The sequence below is a fragment of the Chenopodium quinoa genome, unplaced genomic scaffold (assembly GCF_001683475.1).
Source record: "Chenopodium quinoa cultivar QQ74 unplaced genomic scaffold, ASM168347v1, whole genome shotgun sequence".
In the NCBI taxonomy this organism is placed as follows: Eukaryota; Viridiplantae; Streptophyta; class Magnoliopsida; order Caryophyllales; family Amaranthaceae; genus Chenopodium; species Chenopodium quinoa.
The window spans coordinates 1,521,702-1,545,139 of NW_018744113.1; the positions used below are offsets into that span (position 1 = coordinate 1,521,702).

At 38.2% G+C, this 23,438-nt stretch overlaps 1 protein-coding gene and 1 pseudogene across 1 annotated transcript; one reads left to right on the top strand and one right to left on the bottom strand.

The window, feature by feature from the left end:
* Positions 1 to 1,685: 1,685 nt before the first annotated feature.
* Positions 1,686 to 12,065, top strand: LOC110692563. The gene is made up of 9 exons (XM_021869599.1): positions 1,686 to 2,981; positions 3,120 to 3,396; positions 3,587 to 5,119; positions 7,456 to 7,875; positions 7,942 to 8,119; positions 8,202 to 8,396; positions 9,450 to 9,812; positions 10,207 to 10,553; positions 11,818 to 12,065. Exons 1-9 carry the CDS (start codon positions 1,686 to 1,688, stop codon positions 12,063 to 12,065), a joined length of 4,857 nt encoding a protein of 1,618 aa, XP_021725291.1.
* On the bottom strand, positions 11,698 to 21,878 carry LOC110692483 (annotated as a pseudogene).
* Positions 21,879 to 23,438: the final 1,560 nt, after the last annotated feature.

Here is a 23,438-nt window from a genome sequence, read left to right on the forward strand (position 1 = left end):
AGTTTATGTTTGTTCGGCCCAAAACAGTAATAAATAAAAACCCGGCCAAAACACTATGCACAAAAAATTGCAGTGCAGTTTGTTTTTTTTTATTTTTTTTAAAGAAAATGAATAAAAACAGTGTGATTAGATTTTGACCAAAATATAAGATGGTCTAGTGCAGTTTGAAAAATCCCAAACAGAACTAATATGGTTTAGTTTTGGTTTAGGCTATAAACCACAACGCAAACCAAACTTTCACCCCCTAATCATCAATGATCCGACTCACTAGTCTGATCTAGACCAGCTCGTAAATAGTGTGAGTTTTGACAAGGCTAAAAACACTCTTTTAGTTCTAAACCTGAAAAGTCCTAAAAAAAATCAACTCGAAAAGTGAGCTCTTTTTATTTTCTTTTACCACCCAAAAGTGAGCTTGAGCAAGTGCATAGTATAATCCATACATATACATTGTACTCCCTCCATTTTGCATCAATTGTGACACTTTTCTTTTTCATTCAATTTATATTAATTTCAACAATTCCTTATCTGGTAAGGATATAATGCTACGAAGTATTTTCTCTCCAATTTTTAAATGCAACAAATTTGAATTTTTTCTACCATTCAATCAATGGCTTTGACCAGCTCAGTTAAGTTCAGTTCAGATCCTAATTTCCTTCTCTTATAAAATATTCATTTTATTTCTGTTTAGTTCAGTTCAGCTGATGCGTTCAGTCAATGAGAACAGGCCCTTAGCTTGTATTTTTAACTAATGTATAATAACTAAATTTTGTCATAGATGAATTATCTACAATATATACTTTGGAGATATCAAAATTTCATGATTTATATTAATAAAAAATTAAAGATTTTGATAATCAAAGTTTTGTATCGGTAAGTATGTCCAGCTAAGTTGTTGCAATTAAAAAACGGAGGCAATAATCCTTTTTTTTTACTCCTATCAAACCCACAACTTATGTTCACTTGGAAAGGCTCAAACCAAGGTGAGTTCCCACCAACTCTTGATTAATACTCTACTGGTACTAGCAAGTGTTAGTGATTAATATTGGGTAGAGGTGTCAGTTCGAATGATCAGATCGGGTTTGATGAAGTCGGGTCGAGTCTAATTTTAAATTATTGTGTTCACGCGATTTGAAATCTAAATTGAATATTTTTTGAGTCGGTTTTAAATCGGATCAGATGTGGTTTTGACCCTTCTAACATTGATGAGTACAAAATGGAGGGAGTATATTGTATCGCTTACAAAAACATATTTAAACCTCTGATCAAACCCGAACATTAAATTTTCCATATATAGAAAAGAATTAAGCTCTCTTTACTTCCCCTGCACACTGAACACTGATTAAATCTAGACTTTGAAGATTCTAAATTGCCATGGCACGAACACGATAGTGAAGATTTTGGAACGACTTCTTATATATTGTTAGACCTTGTATTATATTTAGCTAATGGGCCAATGTTAAGCCCTAATCTCTTCTCCTAGGTTGTATATAAATATTGTGAATACCGTAATACAACACACAGAAAATCATTTACACTAATCATCCTCTCTAATTTGACATGGTATTGGAGCCAAAATCAATCTAAACCCTAAAACTCTAAATTTTTTCTCTAATCTCTAAATCTCTATCACTACCACTCTAAAACTCTACACTCTAATCTCTATTTTTCTCTATTGATAATCGACAATGGGGGACGAAACAAAAATCGATCCTTCATCTCTATTCTACCTTGGTTCAGGTGATCAACCCGGAAACCTAATTTCTCACGTGATTTTGAAGGGTGAGAATTATCTACCATGGTCAAGGGATATGTCCCTATCCTTGAAATCTAGGCGCAAATTCGGCTTTGTAGATGGCACTATCTCCAAACCTACAGAGAAAAAGAAGATGCTTGATTGGAATACGGTAAACTCAATGTTGGTATCTTGGATTTTGAGGGCTATTGAGCCGAAAATTGCTGCCTCTATTCCGTACTTTGAAGAAGCTAAACGGCTGTGGGAATACCTAGAGAAGCGCTACTGTGAAGCAAGTGGTCCTCGCTTGCAACAATTGAGGGCAGCAATCACGAATTGCAAGCATTTTCCCAACATGACTGTCGAAGATTATTACACCCAATTGATGGGCTATTTTGATGACCTTTTGCGCCTTAAAACTCCACATGGATGCAAGTGTGGCTCTTGCTCTTGTGGTGTTGCTGCTGCATACGAGAAGGACAGGGAGGAGGAGATTTTGCATCAATTTCTGGTTGGTATTGATGATGCCAAGTATGCTACGGTCCGCACCAATCTTCTCCCTCAACAGCCCCCCGCAACTCTTGATCGTGCTTATCAAGCACTTCTTCAAGAAGAGAGTTCTAGGAGTATTGCTCAAACTCATAACACTGTGGCAGGTGAGGATGCTCATGTGTTTGCTCTTCCCTCGGATCGTAGACAATTTCAGTTGCCTAATCGGGTTGACAAATCAAAGCTTTATTGCCATCATTGCAAACGGCAAGGACATGACAATGCTGGCTGTTTTGTGCTCCTCGGCTACCCTAACTGGTGGCTGGAGAAGTATGGAAAGAAGGGTCGTGCCTCCCCTTCTGCTGCTGCTGCTTCTTTCTCAGGACAGCAGGGTGCTACCTCCAAAGGCCCTGCTTCTTTCTCGGGACAGCAGGGTGCTTCTACCTCTGCTGCTGCTGTATCCAACTCAAGCAAACCCCCGGTGCGTGCAAATGTCGTGGGCTGCTCTGGGGACTCCCCTCCTATTCCGCAAGATACTCTTTCTGCTCTCTCTGAATTTAAACCCGAGCATGTTCGCCTTCTTTTGAATATGGTTAATAACCAAAAAGAAAAAATGAGTGGTGAGTATTTTTCCCCATTTTGGATTATCGACACGGGTGCGTCTCACCATGTTACGGGGGATGCAACTTGTTTGATGAATGTGACTGATATTCCTCCGTGCCCCGATGGTGCACATGCTATGGCTACGAAGATGGGAAGGGTGCACCTAACATATTGCATTATTTTGGAAAATGTTCTTTTTGTTCCGGAATTAAATTGCAATTTAATTTCGGTCTCTAAAATGATTGATGATTCCCATTGTTTTATATGATTCACTGACTCTTTGTGTGCTATACAGGACCAACATTTGGGGAGCCTGATTAGAGGCGGTGAACGAATAGATGGACTATATTATTTCTGGCGACTTCCCAAAGTATGTGCGGTGACGGATCAAGAAGTGTCTACATTTGAGCTCTGGCATCGTCGTATGGGACATCCGTCGGACAGAATTGTCAAGTTAGTTCCTGCAATTAGTGCTAGTTCTAGTAGCAAACTTTTGAATAAAACATGTGATGTTTGTCCACAGGCTAAACAAACTCGGGATAGTTTTCCTGATAGTGATAGTAGGGCTAGTCGTATTTTTGAATTAATACATTGTGATTTGTGGGGGCCATATAAAACACCTTCTAGTTGTGGCGCTCACTATTTTTTTTACTATTGTTGATGATTTTTCAAGAGGTGTTTGGGTCTATTTGTTGAATGATAAAACTGAAGTTTATTCTTCGTTTTGCTCTTTCTTTTCTATGATTAAATGTCAATTTGAAGTTACTATGAAATGTGTGCGGAGTAATAATGGGACGGAATTTAAACACATGATTCCGTATTTTGATGAACATGGCATTCTTTTTCAAACATCTTGTGTTGGTACACCACAACAAAATGGCCGTGTAGAACGTAAGCATCAACATATTTTAAATGTCAGTCGTGCTCTAATGTTTCAAGGCAATTTGCCACTTACTTTTTGGGGTGAGTGTGTACTTGGGGTGGTTTATTTAATTAATCGTACTCCTTCTCGTGTCCTAGACAATAAGACTCCATTTGAAATGCTTTTTGGTGTTGCACCTAACTTTGATGAATTAAAAGTGTTTGGGTGTCTTTGCTTTGTCCATAATCAAAAGGCTAAGGGTGACAAGTTTGCACCTCGTAGTCGGAAGTGTGTGTTTGTGGGCTATCCTCATGGTAAGAAGGGATGGAAGGTGTATGATTTGGAGTCGGGTGACATTTTTGTTTCTCGTGATGTCAAATTTTTTGAGAATGAATTCCCTTTTGCGGATGATAGTCAAGTGGGTACGGACACTATGTCTAATGACAATGTAGGGGTTGACATTGATTTTTTGGATGACCTTGTACATATTTTAGAGATTGGTGAGGCCACCCTTGATCCCGAGCCTCAACCCGAGTTGCACAGCCCTGCTGCCTCCCCTGTTACTGCTGCTTCCCCTGCTGACTCTGCTCCCTCTTCCACATCTGCTGCTGTTGGCAGCCTGGACTGCAGCCCCATCGCGGCTTCCAGTACTGCCCGCAGCCAATCTGCTACTGCAGGGACTGCTGCCCGCCACCACAACGCAGGACAGTCAGCTGCTGCCACTGCCAGTGCTCCGGATAGCAGCTCCAACGCTGATCCGAGCACTCACTCTTCACCTCCTCTTAATTTGAGTCGTGATCAACGCAACATACATCCTCCTGGTTGGCACCGTGATTACGTCGCACATACTATTTCTCTTCCGGGTCCATCTATCTCTCCGAGTTCATCGTCTTCTCCAAGCTCCTCAGGTACTCCCTATCCTTTAGCACACTATGTGAATTGTGACAAATTTTCTATGCGCCATCGTGTCTTTATTGTAGCTATTGATACGGCAGTTGAGCCTCGTAATTTCAAAGAGGCTATGCAACATGAAGGGTGGAGGGAAGCTATGCAAAAGGAAATCTCCGCATTGGAAGATAATGAGACTTGGATTATGGCAACCTTACCTCCGAGGAAGAAAGCTCTCGGATGCAGGTGGGTTTATAAAGTGAAACATAATTCGGATGGCACGGTTGAGCGTTTAAAGGCTTGTCTTGTTATATTTGGCAATCATCAGGTTGAAGGTATTGACTACAATGAGACATTTGCCCCGGTTGCTAAAATGGTCACAGTTCGTGCATTCTTAGCTATTGCTGCGGCGAAAAATTGGGAACTTCATCAAATGGACGTTCATAATGCCTTGCTCCATGGTGATCTTGATGAGGAAGTTTATATGAAACCACCCCCGGGCTTCCATACTTCTAGTTCTGATTCGGTCTCACTAGTAGAAAAAGGCAAAAAGGCACCGCGCAATTGCCACCGGTTTTTAAGAACCGGTGACAAAAAAGGGGAAAAATGGGCGGGGGATAGTATTGCCACCGGTTTAAACCGAACCGGTGCCTTTCTAATTTTTTTAAAAAAAAATTGGCCCTCTCCCTTCAAGTTAAACCCTAGCCTCCTTTTCTCTCCCCTCTTTCCTCCTTCATTTCAATTCGTGTGTCTCTCTTCTCCCTTCTCTCTCCTCTTCCTTATGCATGCATCCTTCTCTGAGTCCATTTGGATCTCCTCTATCCTTCACTCTCGTCTCCTTCTCGTCCCCTCCTCCTCTTCTCTCGTCTCTCTCTTCAATCTCCCTTTATCGACCACCACCGCCGCCGCCACACTACTACCAAGATCGACACCAACAACAATTTTTTAATAATGAAGTGTCACCAGTCGTCCTCCCTCGTTGTCGTTGTTCGGTCGTCGTCAGTCGGTCGTCCTTCCTCGTTAATCAAAAACTTGAGGTTGGTTTTTTTGGGATCTTTATCTTTAATCTTTAATTCAATTATTCAATTTAGATCTTAACTTCGAAATTGTTGCTGGGTTATGATGAAATCGATTTTTTTTTTATGTTAATCGATTTTAATTCTTTTTTTTTCTGGGTTTTTTTTTTATTTTAATCGATGTTTTTTTATGTTAATCGATTTTATTTCGTTTTTGTTTCTTATTTTCTGGGTTTTTGTTTTAATCGATTTGTTAATCGATTTTAATTCGTTTTTTAATTTTTTAAATTTCTGGGTTTTTTTTTGTTTAATCGATTTTTTTTTATTTAATCGATTTTATTTCTTTTTGTTTTTTATTTTCTGGGTTTTTGTTTTAATCGATTTTTTTTTATTTTAATCGATTTTAATTCATTTTTTTTATTTTCTAGGTTTTTTTATTTTACTCGAATTTTTTTTTCTGGATTTTAATTTGTTTTTATTTTTTATTTTCAGGATTATTTCAATTCGTTTTTGTTTTTTTATTTTCTGGGTTATTTTCTGGATTTTAATTCGTTTTGTTTTTTATTTTCTGGGTTAGTTTAATTCGTTTTTGTTTTTATTTTCGGGGTCTATTTTCTTTTTTTAATTGAACGATTTCCCATAATATTGTTGAAATAAAAATCAATTCCCATAATACATTGATTTAATAATAATTTCCCTACATAGTGTCCACGTAGGATCGTTTTTTTGCTTTTGGTTCAACTTAAAACCGCTAATGGTAGTAGCGGTTTTAAAAAAGAGACTGCCTCTAACAATAACAGGTCTCTTTGCGTCCTTGGTTAATTCACAGGGCATAGTCTACAGGAAAATTATTTCAAAGAGACCGCCTTTCAATACAACAGGTCTCTTTGTGTCCTTGTTAATTCTTAGCCCACAACAAGAAAAGAGAGCGCTAGCAATTACAATTATAACTTCAAAGAGACCGCCTTTCAATAAAAACAGGTCTCTTTGACTTTATTTTACAAAAATTGCAAAACCGCTAATACCGTTAGCGGTTTTAAGTTGAACCAAAAACCAATCCTACGTGGACACTACTTTGGGAATTTGTTTTTAAAACGAAGCATAATGGGAATTAATTTCTATTTTAACAATATTAAGGGAAATCGTTCTTTTTAATTCGTTTTGTTTTTAATTTATTTTAATCGATTTTTTTTATTTTAATTGGTGCAGGTACATTGATGCAAGATGCAAGTTTATAGATTTAGATATTGTATGGGGTTATTTTTTATTGTGATGTTGTAAATTTTTTTTATTTATACTGTAATTTTTTTTTTATTTACATGTTGTAATTGATTTATTTTATTGATGTATATTGTATAACTTTTTTTATTATATATGGTAGAGATTTGATTATATTGATTTTACATTTTGTGTTCTTATTTATTTTAGTTTATTAAATTTTAAAGTGAAAAAAAGACAAAAAAAAATTAATAATTTGGGCTTTTTTGGCACCGGTTAACCGGTGCCAACCGGTGCCAAAAACAAGGATTAATTTTTTTTGGGTCACTTTAGGCACCGGTTAACCGGTGCCATTATCCATTTTTGCCACCGGTTTGAACCGATGGCTTTTCATCCAAGTAATTGGCACCCACCACATTGGCACCGATTCAAAACCGGTGGCATTGAGGGGTTTTGAACCGGTGCCAATTACGTTTTTTCACCTAGTGTCTTTCGACTACAAAAGTCTCTGTATGGCCTCCGACAAGCACCTCAATGTTGGTTTTCTAAGTTGGCCACCCCTCTGAAAAGGTACGGTTTTCTGCAATCGTACTTTTGTCACTCACTATTTACTCTACAAACTGGATCTATACAACTTAGTGTTCTAGTGTATGTTGATGATTTAATCATTGATGGTAATGATTCTTCTACTATTGCACAATTCAAATCATATTTGAGTGACTATTTTCATATGAATGATTTGGGTGTGTTAAAGTATTTTCTTGGTATTGAGGTTGCACGTAATTCGGAGGGCATATTTTTGTGTCAAAGGAAATATACTCTTGATATTATCGCAGAGTCTGGTTTACTAGGGGCACGCCCGGCAGGTACCCCTATTGAGCAAAATCATACTCTGGCAACTTCAGAGACCCCTCAGGTTGCAGAGCCCGAAATGTATCGGCGTCTTGTGGGTCGTCTGATATATTTGTCTTTCACTAGACCTGATTTGGCATATACTGTTCATATTCTGTCACAATTTATGCAACACCCTCGTCAGGCTCATTGGGAGGCTGCTCTGCGCACAGTTCGTTATTAGAAGGGTTGTCCGGGTCAAGGGATATTATTGAGTTCGGATTGTGACTTGCATTTGACAGGTTGGTGTGGTGCGGATTGGGCTAGTTGTCCTTTGTCGCGCCGTTCTATTACTGGTTGGTTGGTGTTTCTTGGTAACTCTCCTATTTCTTGGAAGACAAAGAAGCAGGATATTGTTGCTAAATCTTCTGCGAAGTCAGAGTATCGTTCGATGTCTAAGGCCACTGATGAGTTAAAGTGGTTGAAAGCACTGATCAAAAGTTTGGGAGTTTTACATCCGCGAGCGATGAGTCTTTTTTGTGATGAGTCTTTTTTGTGATAGTCAATCTGCGTTGTATATTGCGCAGAATCCGGTCTTCCATGAACGTGCTAAGCACATTGAGGTTGATTGTCATTATGTCCGGGACGCAATTCAGGATGGGATTATTAGTACGTCATATGTGAAGACAACAGATCAACTAGGGGATATTTTTACTAAGGCGTTGGGCAAGTCTCAGTTCTTATACTTACTTGACAAGTTGGGCATTTGTGATATGCATGCTCCAACTTGAGGGGGTGTTAGACCTTGTATTATATTTAGCTAATGGGCCAATGTTAAGCCCTAATCTCTTCTCCTAGGTTGTATATAAATATTGTGAATACCGTAATACAACACACAGAAAATCATTTACACTAATCATCCTCTCTAATTTGACATATATGATTTTCTTTAACTTGATTTATTTTAATTAAATTTTGTTCTGCTTAAACATTGTTAGTATGATCTTGAAGTTGTTCTTGATGATTTCTCTCAATTGAATTCTGCATTTTCGATTTTCTACGTTGATTATACCTTTACCTTCTAAATGACTTATTAATGGCTAATTAAGAGAAAGAAATTAATGGGTGTTTGATTATTAGTTCGTTCAACTTGGCATAATGTAGAAATGTCGAATATCAGCTTGTTATATGTTTTTGTTCTGCTTAAATTATTGTTAGTATAATCTTGGTGTTGTTCTTTGATGATTTCTCTCAATTGAATTCTGCATTTTCGATTTTCTAGGTTGGTTATACCTTCGAAACGACTTATTAATGGCTAATTTAAAGAAAGAAGTTAATGGGTGTTTGATTATTAGTTCATTCAACTTGCATAATGTAGAAATGTTGAATATTTGCTTCTTGTATGTTTTGTTTTTCTGCTGAGTATCAGAATCTTGGTGATGTTCTTTGATTATATCTTGTTAACTGGTTTTGATGATTTATCAATGGGGAGTTAAGAGAAAGAAGTAGGTGGGTGTTTAATCTGTTTATTAATTTGTTGGTTCATTCAATTTAGCATATTATAGAATAAATCAACGTGACATGCTTGTCTCATTTTTTAGTAACGTTTCCACGTTAGTCGACCCCAAATCATTTTTGGAGTTACGATTTTCTGTTGTTGTTGTTATGTAAGTTCTTGATCGGATTTGTATCACTTTGTTTTCTTGACATGAGTAGCATTTTCTAAATGTGGTTTAATTTTTGGGTTTTTCAGTAGGATCCTATGGATGAAGATTTTGGGTCTTTTATGCAGCTTTTAACCAATTCACAGCCTTAGTAGCCAAACTGGTGTACATCTTGGGTCCAATATGCAACCTCTAAGAAATCTGCAGTCAAATAGCCAAACTGATGAAGAAGTTACTTCTCGTCTACAACCTCTTAGAAACCCGCACTCTAATAGCCCAATTGGTTCAGAATCTATGAGGAAGAAGCTCAAAGAGGCTAGCCCTTGCCACAACAATTACCCTCCTATGTTTCCTCGCCATTCTCCAGCAATTCTAAATTTCAATGGAGTTGAATCTGGTACTAAGCAACAACAGCAGCTAGTGGTAGGCCTGGAAGCTTCTGCAAGTAATAATACTAATGTTGCACTTGATCCTTCCCCTTCTGATGCGGGAGCAATAGACCAATATGGGTATTCTTGAAAATTCATGGAATTTTAAGAAAGCCTACACTATCTTTTAGTTATTACGGAGTATTAATTGTTAGGATTTTTGCCTATGGGTTTTTACCTTTCACTTGAAAGGATTTTTCCTATTTTTAGGCTTTAAGAGTTTTAGCCATATATATTTATTTAATTTATTTATGTTGGGATAGATTTTGTAGTTGGTTAAAATATGATTAGTAGATATATTAGGATTAGGATTCTTAATATTTTCTCGTTTGATTGTTAATCAAAAACATCACTTGTTGCGACTTGTGATCATCTTCTAGTTGCGACTAGGAAGAGACCCTCTATTCCTGCGAGAATTAGAGTACTATCCTTTTAATTTTCGTGTAATTTCTTTAGCCCTTATTAAAATCTGAAGATCCAATGTTATTATAGCTTGCGAGCCTTGTGAGAATCTTGAGAGATCCACATCACCTTCTAATCCTAGAAGTCTCCCGTCACAAAGCTTGTTGAATCCTGGTTTTAATCGAGCCCCATCACATCAGTTGTTGCCTCGTTTCGTTTCCCCAAATCAACCAGGAGTAAGCTCACAGCAAAGGCCGAGGATTCAACAATCTGATCATGTGATTCCCAGTATTGGAAGGCCTCGTTTGATTTCCCCAAATCAACCAGGAATAAGCTCACAGCAAAGGCCGAGGCTTCAGCAATCTGATCATATGATTCCCAGTATTGGAAATCAGCAGGGACTTGCATACCCTCATTCAGGTATGCTTGAGGAACCTCTCTTGTTGTGTTAGATAAGCACTTTGTTACTCATGATCCGTTGATTGTTTAATGTCATCATTGGAATATGAGTGCCTAGTAGATTGGGATTTTCTTTAAATTCAATGAAGTTTTCATGTTACCACAACTGCTGTAACAAGCTAACAGAGTAACAGCTTACTTTAAGGCTTTTTGCAAAAAAAAAAAAACAGAAGTTCAAATTGAAGTTGCAATTCTATTCTTGAAAAGACAGGACTAACATCCTAAATGGCAAAAAGTTCATATTTGTTTTCAAGCAAGATGTACTTGTGTTTTTGTACTTGGGATCTTTTTGATAGTCGGCTTATTCTGTTGTTCTAACTCTTCTATTAATATGTTGAATTTGACATATGCAACCTAATTGCTTATGAAAATGTTGAGCATATGCGTCATGAATTGGTATTGGGTATATGTGCAAATGGACAATGGAATTCCCTTTCTTCGAGTTATGAACTGCAGCAAAGTGCACCAAACCCAATGAAAAATTTCTCATCTGCTTCATTTCAGTCATCTCAAGGAGTAAATGCAGAGCCATACATTTGGAATACTCGAGAGCGTAACGATCTGATCATGAGCGAGGTCTGATTCTAATTATTGACAGTCAAATTTTTGTATAAGTAGTTTGGTACCAAGACATAATAAGAGTGAGAATAATAAAAAATAAATAAATAAAGATATAAGCAAGTGGAGATGCATTTCAAGGAGCTTATGTCTTATTTTGTATGCAATATTGCAATGCACCATTGTAAGACCACTTGTGAAATTCATGTTCGTTTTCTTGATTTACTATCTTATCTTGTGCTCTTAAAAGTCATTAGGAGCTTTTCGTTAAATAAGATTTTATTCTGTCTTATTTTGTATATGCAATGCACCCATTAAAGGTTTCCTGAGTAATTCTGTCCTGTAACATTCTTGTAATTGACATGCGCAGGTAGCGACGAATTCAAACTTTATATATCTTCATCAATCGATTGATAGCTTGAAATCTGAATTAATTGATTGCAAAAGTCAAATTAGAACACTAGAGAGAGTATTAAATAATCTGCAGCAATCACAAGGACAAATGGATGAATGCAAAAGATACATTAAAAGGCTGGAGGAAGGATTAAATAAATTGAAGCAAGCACAAGGAAAAATTGCAAATGACATACGGTGTATTTCTGCAGGACTAGCATCAGAAAAGAATACATCAGGAAAGTCTATTCCTTCTACTGGTCTAGTACTGTAGTTAAATCTCATCAAGGAGGCAGTATCACTTCTTCTAACAATATCCTCGCTAGAGCTTTTCAAGATGGTCAAAAAATAGGTGATTCGAACAATAAGATGCTGGATGAAGTGAATCCACTGGTTCAAAGTTCTTTGAGCTCAAGAAAGAAGATCAAAGCTGGTGAACAGTCCAAGGTACCGGTTAACATGGCTGCAAGGGAAGGGTCGTCTGCTACTGATATGCACAGAAATGAGTTTACTACAGAATAAGGCATAATAGCAGGTGAGAAGGAAAATGCTAATACTTCCATAGATGGCAACACTGGGGATTTTCCAGTTTTTTATCAAAGTTCAGCTGATGAAGATCTTGAGGCATTCTTTAGGTCAATTTGTTAATGTTCACCTCTTAGAATCTTAAATAGTTAAATTTCTTTTGACTGTGCAGCCTTTTTCTCTTTTGTAGCTGAATTTTGTACTGTCTCCATTCATACTGTTTTAATGCTATCATTTGAAATGGGGCTTAAAATTCTATGGAGTTTTTTTCTTTTCTTTTTTTTTTTTGGAGGGAAGGGGAGGGGGTGTTAGAGAGGGATAGGAGATTATAATAAGTACAGGAATTTCCTAGCATGCACTTAACTGTGCAATTAAGCAGGTGTTATCCGAATTGGTATGTACAGATTACAGTGCCTTTTTGTATGTAATACGGGCAAACAGAAACAAGCATGTATGTAAACGACTATTTGATTGTTCATTTTTCCTGCTTTTGTTTTGTAATCAATTACTTATGCCTTTGCATAAATGCTGCCGTTCTTGATTCTCTCCTGAGTCTCCTCACATTGTATAGGTCAGTAAAAGCAATTTATGCATTATTTGAATGACTAGCATGTTGTTGGTCGTCAAAATTCTAGCGTCGAATACAAGTGCTTTAGTTCCATACCATACCAATTCAGTAAACTACAACCTTGTGTTCAGATAGGCGAGAGTATATAAAGTAAAATCAGCTCATGAGCAAATTAGACATAAAACTTTGATAAGAACACAAGTACTTTGTAAACTTCAGCAACTTTAGCATTTGGTTTACTCTGACATTGCTGTTAAGCATCTTTTCATGGATATGGCACTTGATCTATTGACAGTGATTCTTGAACCACATTGCAATATTAACAAAGCTCTCAACTTCAGATTGAGGCCTGCAACCAAATAACCAGAATACAAAAGGAGGATAACATGAAAAGAACGTGTACAGAATATTAGGGACTCAAGTGTACAAAGGAATTTAGATTATAATAAGACTAGCATTTTACCTGGATATTTCATGTACGTCATCAGGAAACATAAATACCTTAACCTCAATTCCTCTCTCCTTTAGTGCACGCGCATACTAGCAGAGTGAATAAGCACAATCAATCATTTTTTACACTTAATAGAGATAAATACGCCAAATCAACCTATACAATCTTAAACCAGTTCTAGACACCATTAACTTCTAACAGGATTGATTGGTCTCAGAGCCTAGGATAAATTGGCTTTCATATAGCCAGCAGAAATTGATACTTTGTTAGTAAATGCTAAAAGTAATGATAGTTCACAATCAATGTTGGTCTTCCAAGAACTGCTAAACATGTTCTTTCTTAGAAAAAAACTGGAAAGCATCATGTAAAATATGTGCAATAAGAATCTATATAATTGTGTAATTGGGAGGACAATAACTCACTTGCAATCCATCAGGAACAGGAACTCGAAGATCCTGGACAACTAAAAGAAACAGTGTAGGTGCTTTGACCTGCAAAGTTGACAGACACATCTCATTTATTCATATCTTATTTAGGGATGGAATGAAGCTCACTATTAACTGACAGAAGATGAGAATGTCAGAATATTAGAATTACTCATAGCATGGCATTTCAACAATAATTACAAGAGCTGCTGGATGACAAGATCAGAAGCTGTGCCATATATATACCTTATGGACATGCGAGATAGGGGACTTATCATATAAGATATTCAGATTGTCCTTAGGTGGTGCTTCTGTAAAGTACGTTTTACCATCACTTCCATAAGCATTGACAAAGCACCAATCAGGAATATCAGTAGTTCCAACCATCAAAGCAAGGTTGCAAACAGGATTCCAGACTGCTGCTACCGAAAATTTTTCAGGGGCCTGCAGCACAAAAATGTTCCTTAAGGCGCTTAGTGATTTCCTTTTTCTTTCCAGAAAACTGATCATGTCAAAGCAACCAATGGGTACACCAAAGCTAGAACACAACTAATCATTGTTCCCTCTTTTAAGAAGGTTCCTAAAGTTTCTATCCACAAATAACTTTCATAACATGTCTTGATTTTGTAAGTTTATTTATTGATTTTTTTTTTCTTCATTGCAGCAATATATTATCTCAAGTTCTTCAATAGTATCCTTTCTGACAAACTTTTATCCCATTCAAAAGCTGAATTATTACTTCCTTAAAAAACAATAAAAAGTGAGTGATAGTTGATGGAGAAACTTCATGATAGCTGTTTGACAGTTTAATTTGAGGTAAAGTTACACAAGTATTTTTCTTTAACAAAAACATTACAGATAGCACGAATGAAACAACAAGTCACATGAGTTAAAAGGCTTAGAGCTACCACCAAATACCGAAATCAGACCAAGTATAAAATTAATATGAAGTATAACTTAAGAGCCCATATTAGCAACCTTTCAGAAAGTAAGCAGTTGAATAGGATTATAACCTGTATCATGTATTGCTAAACTTAGATGCAAATTAAAAAGAGGTATGAAACACTGTATGGAAAGCTTAAGAAAGGGCCACTGGAAAGATACATGTGATTATATTAATTATCAATACGTCACGCAATCACGAAGAAAAACCTTAATGTGTACCTGCCCAATAAGTTGGGCACTCAGAAAGCCACCATGGGAACCACCAAACACAGCAATTCTAGGTGGTTCAGCCAATTTTAAGCCGACAACATGATCTATTGCAGTAAGCACATCATTGACGTCCTGCAGAAAAAACTTTAGTTTTGATTTCTTTCACTTTGTTGGTATATGATCACAATATCCACAAAGCTATAGAAACTTGATGACGTGCAAATAAGGAATTGGAATTTGCAATAATGAAACCGGACCTGTGATCCAACATTCCCGGGAAGAGACTGCAGTGCTTCTTCACCAAATCCCAGAGAGCCTCTGTGATAGGATGCAGAAAGTGGCTTAAATTAAAGGTCATTAATGCACAAGGCTCAATGACACAACAAAAGTAATTAACAAGCAATTGAACTGCTATTTGGACATTACAAGAAGAATGACCCGATATCTTGTACTCATAAAATCAAGGTATACTAGTTAAGAAGATAACAAAAGTAGCCACTGTAATGAATAGAGGGGAAAGCTTCCTTGGAAATAAAAAGTAGAATTGTCCAATATTCTCAATGCAAGTATTTTAATTTTAGACCATTTCTCTCATGCCCTTTTTCAGCTCTTTCTCAGGCTTGGGGACGTCGGGGTTGTGATAGAATATAATATAATCAAATAAGTAGATGGCTGGGAAAAAATTGATTACCGATAATTAACAATTAATAGATTATAACCAGTTGATGCCAAATATGCCGATGTCTGAGAGAACTTTGATGTTGAGACATCATGAGGACCTCCATGAAGAACTGTAATCACTGGATTACAAATGTCGTTCTTTGCAGTTGAGGAGACAAATATAGCTTCAAAAGGTTTACTTGCTCCTGTTACAAAGATTCAACATGAAGAAACGAAAACAGATAAATCATGCAGTGGAAGATATTTGAAGCAGCAGAGACAGCTCACAGTCGAGAATTTTGCATTTTCGAAAGCTGAAGTAAAAATGCAGACATTTGTACATGCATATTGTTTGCTAGTAATAACATGGGAATTTGAAAACAAAAATGTATCAATTCTAAGCATGAATGTTAATCTAACAGAGAAACTCCAAGTGAAAACCATTCATGCAGTGATGCAACTTAGCAGAAGACATAATCTTTGATTACCTTCTGTACAGTTTTCCAAAATATGTCTTACTGGAATCTTCATTATACTGAATTGAAGGGATGAGAGGCGAGATGAAACCTGTAAAAGGATTACACCAAAAGATGTAATCCAGAGTGATCTGTATCAAGTTATCGACTGTATACATGTTGAAAATCACTGTACTTGAAAGTATTAGTTAGATGAGAATGAGGATATAAACCTCCTTGGAACATCTGAAGAGGGGGCTCGGAACATCTTGCCAATTCCAACGGGGCATTTGGGACTTGCTGCTTAAGAAGACACCCATACTTAATTCGAGGAATATCTACAGGGCTGCTGCATACTTCAAAATGACGAGCAAGATGAGTTGTCTTATAGTTAAGCAGTTACAGAGACTAGAAATAAATATCATTATACATACCAGCAATGATATTATCCTCATCAAGCGAAAGAACCTCCCATGAGGAGCTTGAATCATGGGGAGTAATGCGTGACAAGTTCCCACTGCAGGATTAAAAAGATGCATATTAGCTGAAAATTTTCATATTAAGAAGACTGAAATACTGAATGTTTAAGTGGAATCAGAAACCTCTCTACATCCACAGAAAGTAGCACTTGAGTGCTCCTCCAGATCGAGGATAAAATCATAGTACGCTTATCAGAAAGCCATGGATTCATGAGGATGCTGGGAAAATATAGTCCAGGGAAGCAACCATTCTCCGCAGACATCACAACAGGAACCTACGATAGTGAGACCAAACATTTGTGTGTTAATGTGGAACAGAAAATTATCACAACATAAATGACACCAATAACTCTCTTAAAAAGGTAATGATTTGAAACAATATTGTTCATAAATTACTCTGTCCATGAATAACATGTTAAACAGTACACAATGCTCTATCCAAAAGGTTACTCTGCGAAGTACCCATACCAAATTTGCAGGCCAGCATACTGCAAATTACATAACTATGTGCACAAGGGAAAAGAAGGAAGAAAAGAAAAGAACTATTTCGATGAAAATTAAAGGACTGCCATGAACAAACTTGATATTGAAGACAAAAGACCTAACCACATCAACAATTTGTAGCACATTTGGCTTCCCATCACTTTGCCAATCAACTCTATGAAGTGAAAATGTAGCATTGTGTGCTCCTGATTCCACAGCACTTTTGGCTGATAAGAACACAAGAAATCTCCCATCTGGGCTGTCAAAACAACAGAAATACATTCACTTGGCATCCATGTATAATACACACTAAGAATAGTCTACATGTTTTTCACTAGCTTCGTTAATCTAGATATAAGTCATAGCATAATAGCATAAATCTGGACAATAGAACTGACATATATACACAGGACAGCTAATATAAACCAGTGCTATGCTACACTTAAATCGCCTTTAACATGTTTTCCAAAAAAAAAAGAAAAATCTCCTTTAACATTTCTATCAGAACCAGGGTGCAGTATGTAAACAAGCATAGGTGTGATTGCTCAAGAATAAGCACACACTAGTAGTTAAAGCTAGAAGCCTGAGTCTTTGATACGTGAACTAGAGCCAACATACAACAATAAATCAGGACAGAATTTAAGTGGCAAAACATGAAATTTAATCATACCTAAAGCGTGGATAGAAAGCACTGCTAATTCCTTCTGTCAACACAACTGCATTGGAGTCATCATCTGCATTTGATCCGCTTCAAACAGAGAAACAGCATAGATGTATGATCAAGAAGAAACTTACAGATACATATTCTCTACATTGATATATTGAAAATAACAACTCACTTGAGATCAGATTTGAAAGCTTCTAATTTGTTGAAAGGACATGTTACAGCATACAAGGCACATGGTCTATTAGTACAGTATTTCATGCCAAGTTTTCTTGGTTCTGCGGACCACCCAACAACTACAAGATGCTGCTGTGAGGCGATTGGTGCTGGAGCCCAAACAACCTGACCAACACTGAGTGCCTTATTAATTCCTTCTACAGCACGCACCTCTCCACTGCACAACAAATAAAAACAATTGAGTTTGTATATCCTCCAAGAGAAGAAGTATTCAGCTGTCAAGGACTAGTTTTTCTCGAACTTTAATTGTAATTAAATTAACAATAATGTGAAGGTAAGCTTGAGTATTTTAATTAATAATCGAAACTAAAGGATTACAAGATAGCAATAGCTTTAGGCTATTAATCTCAAGCAGCTTTAGGCTACAACTCTCATGAGGTTTCTCATACAAATTTCTGGATAAGTGGCTACTTATTTCAACATTACAATTTATAATCAAGCACTAACATAACCTAAAACTAATAATGGTTGACCTCCAAGGCTTAGGGAACAGCAACCCTTTTGCCATTGTTACTAAAGTAGTGAATCTTCCTTTTTCCTGAATTGGCTTCCTTGTCAAAAGCTACTGCTCTTCATGAGAGTTCGTAATGGCCTTCATGGGTTCTAAAAGCCTTCTTGTGCGTATCCTCGAGTCTCACCCGAATTCGATGGTATCCGGACTTCAAGTCCAACTTGGAGAAAATCACCGCACCATGTAGCTCATCAAGGAGCTCATCAATCACCGGAATCGGATATTTATCCGGTACCGTCTCCTTGTTTAATGCTCTATAATCAACACAAAATCGCCAAGAGCCATCCTTCTTCTTCACAAGTAAAACCGGGCTACTAAAGGGACTAGTATAAGGCCGAATGATACCGGCGTCCATCATCTCCTTGATGAGTTTTTCAATCTCATCTTTTTGGGCTTGAGGGTACCGGTAAGGTCTTACACTCACCGGATTGCTCCCTCCTTTAAGAGTGATGGCATGTTCATGGTTGCGGTTTGGTGGTAAACCGGTGGGCATGTTGAACACTTCGTTAAACTCCTCCATGACTCCCCTTAAAAACCGTGGCACCTCACTTCCCTCTTGGGCCGCTCCTCCCTTTTCTACCCGATTAATCTCCACTAATACACCACCCTTGTTCTTGCAAAGGCTTCGTATCATGGCCTTAAGAGATACCCGAGTTTTCTCCAAGGTGGGATCCCCAACGATAGTAATCAACACCCCTTCCACCTTAAAGCTCACTACATGTGTCTTCCAATTTGTAGTCACCGCTCCCAACTTCTCTAGCCATTGTACACCAAGTATGGCATCAACATTCCCCAATCCTAAAGGCAAAAAATCCTCTACTATCATCACTCCCCCATTCAAGCTCAACTTTACCCCTCTACATACTCCTCTCCCTCTTACGGTCTCACCATTACCTAAAGATACCTCGAATTCCCCTCCCTTCTCTAGCGGCATTTTAATCTCCTCCACCATCCGAAGTCGACCATGACTAACACTTCTTTTCCCTTGGATCATTCCTCTAAGCTTCATAGTTTTCGAATTGGTCAAGCCTACTAAGGAACATAGTGATGCTTGCACCGCCTCTTCTTCCCCTTCGTAGTCTTCCTCCTCTACATCTTCCGGCCCTTCGGCCACAATCAACACGCTAAGCCCCTTTCTATTACACCGGTGCCCAACCCCCCAACGTTCATCGCACCGAAAGCACAAACCCTTCGCTCTTCGGTCTTGCAATTCCGCTTCGGTGAGCCTTCGTGGCTCATTGACAGACTTGGTGGAATAACTGGCACTGGGCTTGTTTATGTTATCTGAGACTCACTCACTTTGGGCCAACTCTTGTTTGGGCTCGGATTGGTGGGTAGCCCATAAGTGGAGATGAGGCCTCCACCCACCTTGCTACCAGATCCCCCGAACCCGGACCCGTTTGGGTTGGGTCCACTTCGCCACGACCCGACGCCCGTTTTCCCTTTACTGACCCGGTCTCTCTCCTCTATCTTTCCAGCCAAATCCATGGCCCGATCCAGGGTTGCTGGGCCAACAACCGAATTTCGGCCCTAATGTTCTCCTTAAGCCCGTTTGTGAATTGACCCTTCATAATCTCTTCTGGTATGTCGTCAAGGGGGAAAGCCATTTCAATAAACTTTCTCTTATACTCTTCCACCGTTCCGGTCTGAGTGACCGCTAACCATTGCTTCTGCAGCGTGCCGGAGTGGAGTAACCTACACCTTAGGTCCGTCCAATGGGCAAACGGCCGACGACGATTCTCCCAATGATACCACTGTAAGGCCGGACCATCCATCGCAACCACCGCGGCGGTTACACGTTCTTCGTCGGAAAGATGGTGAACATCGAAATACATCTTCGCTCGCATCACCCAATTGTCCAGGTCCTTACCCTCGAACACCGGCATGTCCAATTTCCTCGGTTTCCACCGGACATCACCTCCATCACCCTCGTCGTTCCACCCCCGAGGGTCCCTTGTCCTCCATTTGTCCATCCCAAACCCCCCGTTGAGCGGAGTACACACCTCGTTCTCGTCGTTGGCTTGGCTGTTTTCACCGTGCTCTAATTGGATGGGTGATGGTGGATTTCTGGGCACCTTAGCTGCGGCGGTTATGGCGGCTTTCACCTCCTCTCGAAATTTCTCATTCTCCTTGGCCACCACGGTCACCTGGAGTTCCTGGTCTCTCCAGGAACGGTCAATTCGCCCTCCAACCGAATTTTGTCCTCTTCCTGTCGCTTCTTCTCAGCCTCAAACAGCGCCGTGAAGTTGTCTGGAGTGTCCAACATAACCTTGCTCACCGCCTCGACCACTGTGTGCCCGATGGAGGCATCCTAGGTTGTGAGCGCCTCTTCGATAGACCTCAGCCTTGACTCGACGCCTTCCAGCCTCTCCTCCGCCGCGTCGGCACGCTGATGCTCTGATACCAAGTTGTCAAGGACTAGTTTTTCTCGCACTTTAATAGTAATTAAATTAACAATAATGTGAATGTAAGCTTGAGTATTTTAATTAATAATCGAAACTAAAGGATTACAAGATAGCGATAACTTTAGGCTATTAATCTCAAGCAGCTTTAGGCTACAACTCTCATGAGGTTTCTCATACAAATTTCTGGATAAGTGGCTACTTCTTTCAACATTACAATTTATACTCAAGCACTAACATAACCTAAAACTAATAATGGTTGACCTCCAAGGCTTAGGGAACAGCAACCCTTTTGCCATTGTTGCTAAAGTAGTGAATCTTCCTTTTTCCTGAATTGGCTTCCTTGTCAAAAGCTACTGCTCTTCTTGTTCCTCCAATTCGATTTCAGCTTCTATCCTTTCCTCTTGGTTACCGTTGGTGTTGAATTTCCCAAGAGTATGACCCACATTTCCCATCTGCCCCTTTTTGGCCCTTCGGTGATAGACCTTAATGGGCTGGCCCAAATTCGGATCCATCACATCAGCTTAATCATTAAATTTCAATATAAATCAAATGGTGACTCAGTACCTGTTAATATCAATAACAAAAACTGCAGGGCACCTTTTTTTCACATATGTTTCTCCCCATCCCTCCTCCCAGTCCCCTTGGCCTTCCCAGCTGTTACAACCCTTATTGGAGGTACTCGCGCTTGTATAACCAAAACTATTGAAGGGGCTTTAAAGGGGTAGGCTCCTCAGCAACATATGCAATGAGTGTTTCATCTAAGTTCCAAGAAACACCTTCAAACCTGTTAGTTAAGAAAAATGATCAATGAGCATATGAATAAGAAAAGACTCATGTTCTACCACATAACCCTACGTCTGAACTCATAATGCAGAAGTCAAATTACCATGCATCCGTAAATAATGATCCATGAACAGCCTGAGGTACAAGAAACTCCTTTTCCAGATTTGAAGGGCCCCAAATCTCAAATTTAGTAGGAGAGTCATCATCAGAATTTCGAACAATGAGAAGCTTCAAACCGGAAGGTGAAGGCAGTATTATGGATGCCCCTGACAAACCCACAACAAGATATTCAGTTGAAAGAGTTTGAAAAAGGGGGACAAACCCACATATATTTAATTCAAAAAATACCACACACTCAATGGGAAAGAATTCAGATAATTTCAAGTAATAGGGCAGAGCGTTTACCTAGAACAAGGTGGCAAACTGGCAATGGCCTAGCCATCAGAGGAACATTGCTGGGGTTTTACAAAGTATGGGCGATAATTGACAAGGAGATATATGAAAATAGGAGCAATCAGACCATTCTGAAGCCAACCTGTAACAATATCAAAAGTATCAGTAAACATATCTTACGAACTATACCAATTGGAACTTTAACACAAAATGACCATTTTCCTTTTACATAAAGAGATGTGAAAGTAACTAGGCAGATGTATTCCGAACTGTTCTTGAAATACCAATTCTCAGAAAGTCGGAATATTAACACAGTGGATGATTTAGACAGGAACAAAAGGGGTCTGAAAGAAAGGGCAAAGACAGCATGACATCAATAAACTCTCATCTAGGAAAAGGCCTTTTGGAGCTCGCACATTTTACCCTACTTTCTTTCTAAACTTATATTTCAGATTCCTCATAAGAGTAAACCACAATAGCATGAGCTCTTTCTGACAAGATCCACAAGTAACTTACAACAGAAATGCTTGGTATATCAATCTAAAGGGATAAAAAGCAACACGTCAATTATCATCCTAAAGGTCATTTTGTTTTCTTCCTGCTGCAGAAGTTAAAATCACATTCGCAATATTAAGATACCAAACATAGCATTTGTCTACTCTGCTCACAATATTATAAGACAGAAAAGCCTGAATGCTTTGCAAACCTAACAATAGAATCATACGAATTATACAGGGTTTCATGAGTAAGCAAGTACTGGAGCACTTCAAACATCAAGATAAAAGCCTAAAAGTGAGAGGGCAAATAATAGTCACAAGTTCATAACAACAAAACTAGGTATACAATGGAAAACTCATCAGTTCCTTTATATTTATACAGATATTTACTGCAAAACAGGCTTAAAGGAAATTGAATTAAGCAACTTTATTTTCATATTCATCCATGGCAAAGTTAGATTGGCACTCTGCCTATCCTGAAATAAGATGCACAATTTCCTTTTTTGGTTGCCCCAAAATAATTTGCACACTTTTTCTCTCAACCAATTTCTTTTGCTTTATTCCAACACTCTCTTACCTTTGTTTTCCTCTACCCTCTATGATTACTATCCATGCCAAAAGCAATTAACTTATTTGGGAACGGGGGTGTACAGTAGACATTTTGAAGGTACCACCAGGTCAGATTGAAGATTACTCGTATAAACTGCTAAATTTAACAAAGTATAAAGTAATTAAGCAACAATAAGAAGAAAACACCAATATTAAAAACAACTAGGGACTTTAGATCAGGCTAAGGAAAACCAACATTGAGGAAAGTCATGCATATGACCATCAAATAGATAATTTAGGTCAGCACATGATTACATTCAGCTATAAACAGATTTTAAGTTTCAGTACAGATAGCCCCAATGCCTTCAAGAACAGGGAAAGTCATGAAGCAAAAAGGTGACTTAAGACTAAGTTGTTAACAGACCGAAGAAGCTATCAGCTAAAGAGATGGGAAAAAGAATCTGGGAGCTGCTTGTTTGGACTTTGGATAGCATGATTAGCCCTTGTAATTAAGCATTAATAAGTTCAGCAAACGTCATCTATGTTACACATAAAGCACAATAGATAGGCTAGATTCATGTTGGAAATTTAATGTAGATAGTTTAAAGGCATATATAAATTGAAAAAATAAATAAATAAACTTTCCATCAAAGTA

Bases quoted from the DNA above. Each gene is read 5' to 3' on its own strand.
- LOC110692563 (XM_021869599.1), top strand. From the start codon at position 1,686: ATGGGGGACGAAACAAAAATCGATCCTTCATCTCTATTCTACCTTGGT. The intron at 5,120-7,455 runs GCAAAAAGGCAC...TTAGTGTTCTAG, and splicing joins GGTCTCACTAGTAGAAAAAG to TGTATGTTGATGATTTAATC. The intron at 8,120-8,201 runs GTTGAAAGCACT...TTTTTGTGATAG, and splicing joins GCCACTGATGAGTTAAAGTG to TCAATCTGCGTTGTATATTG.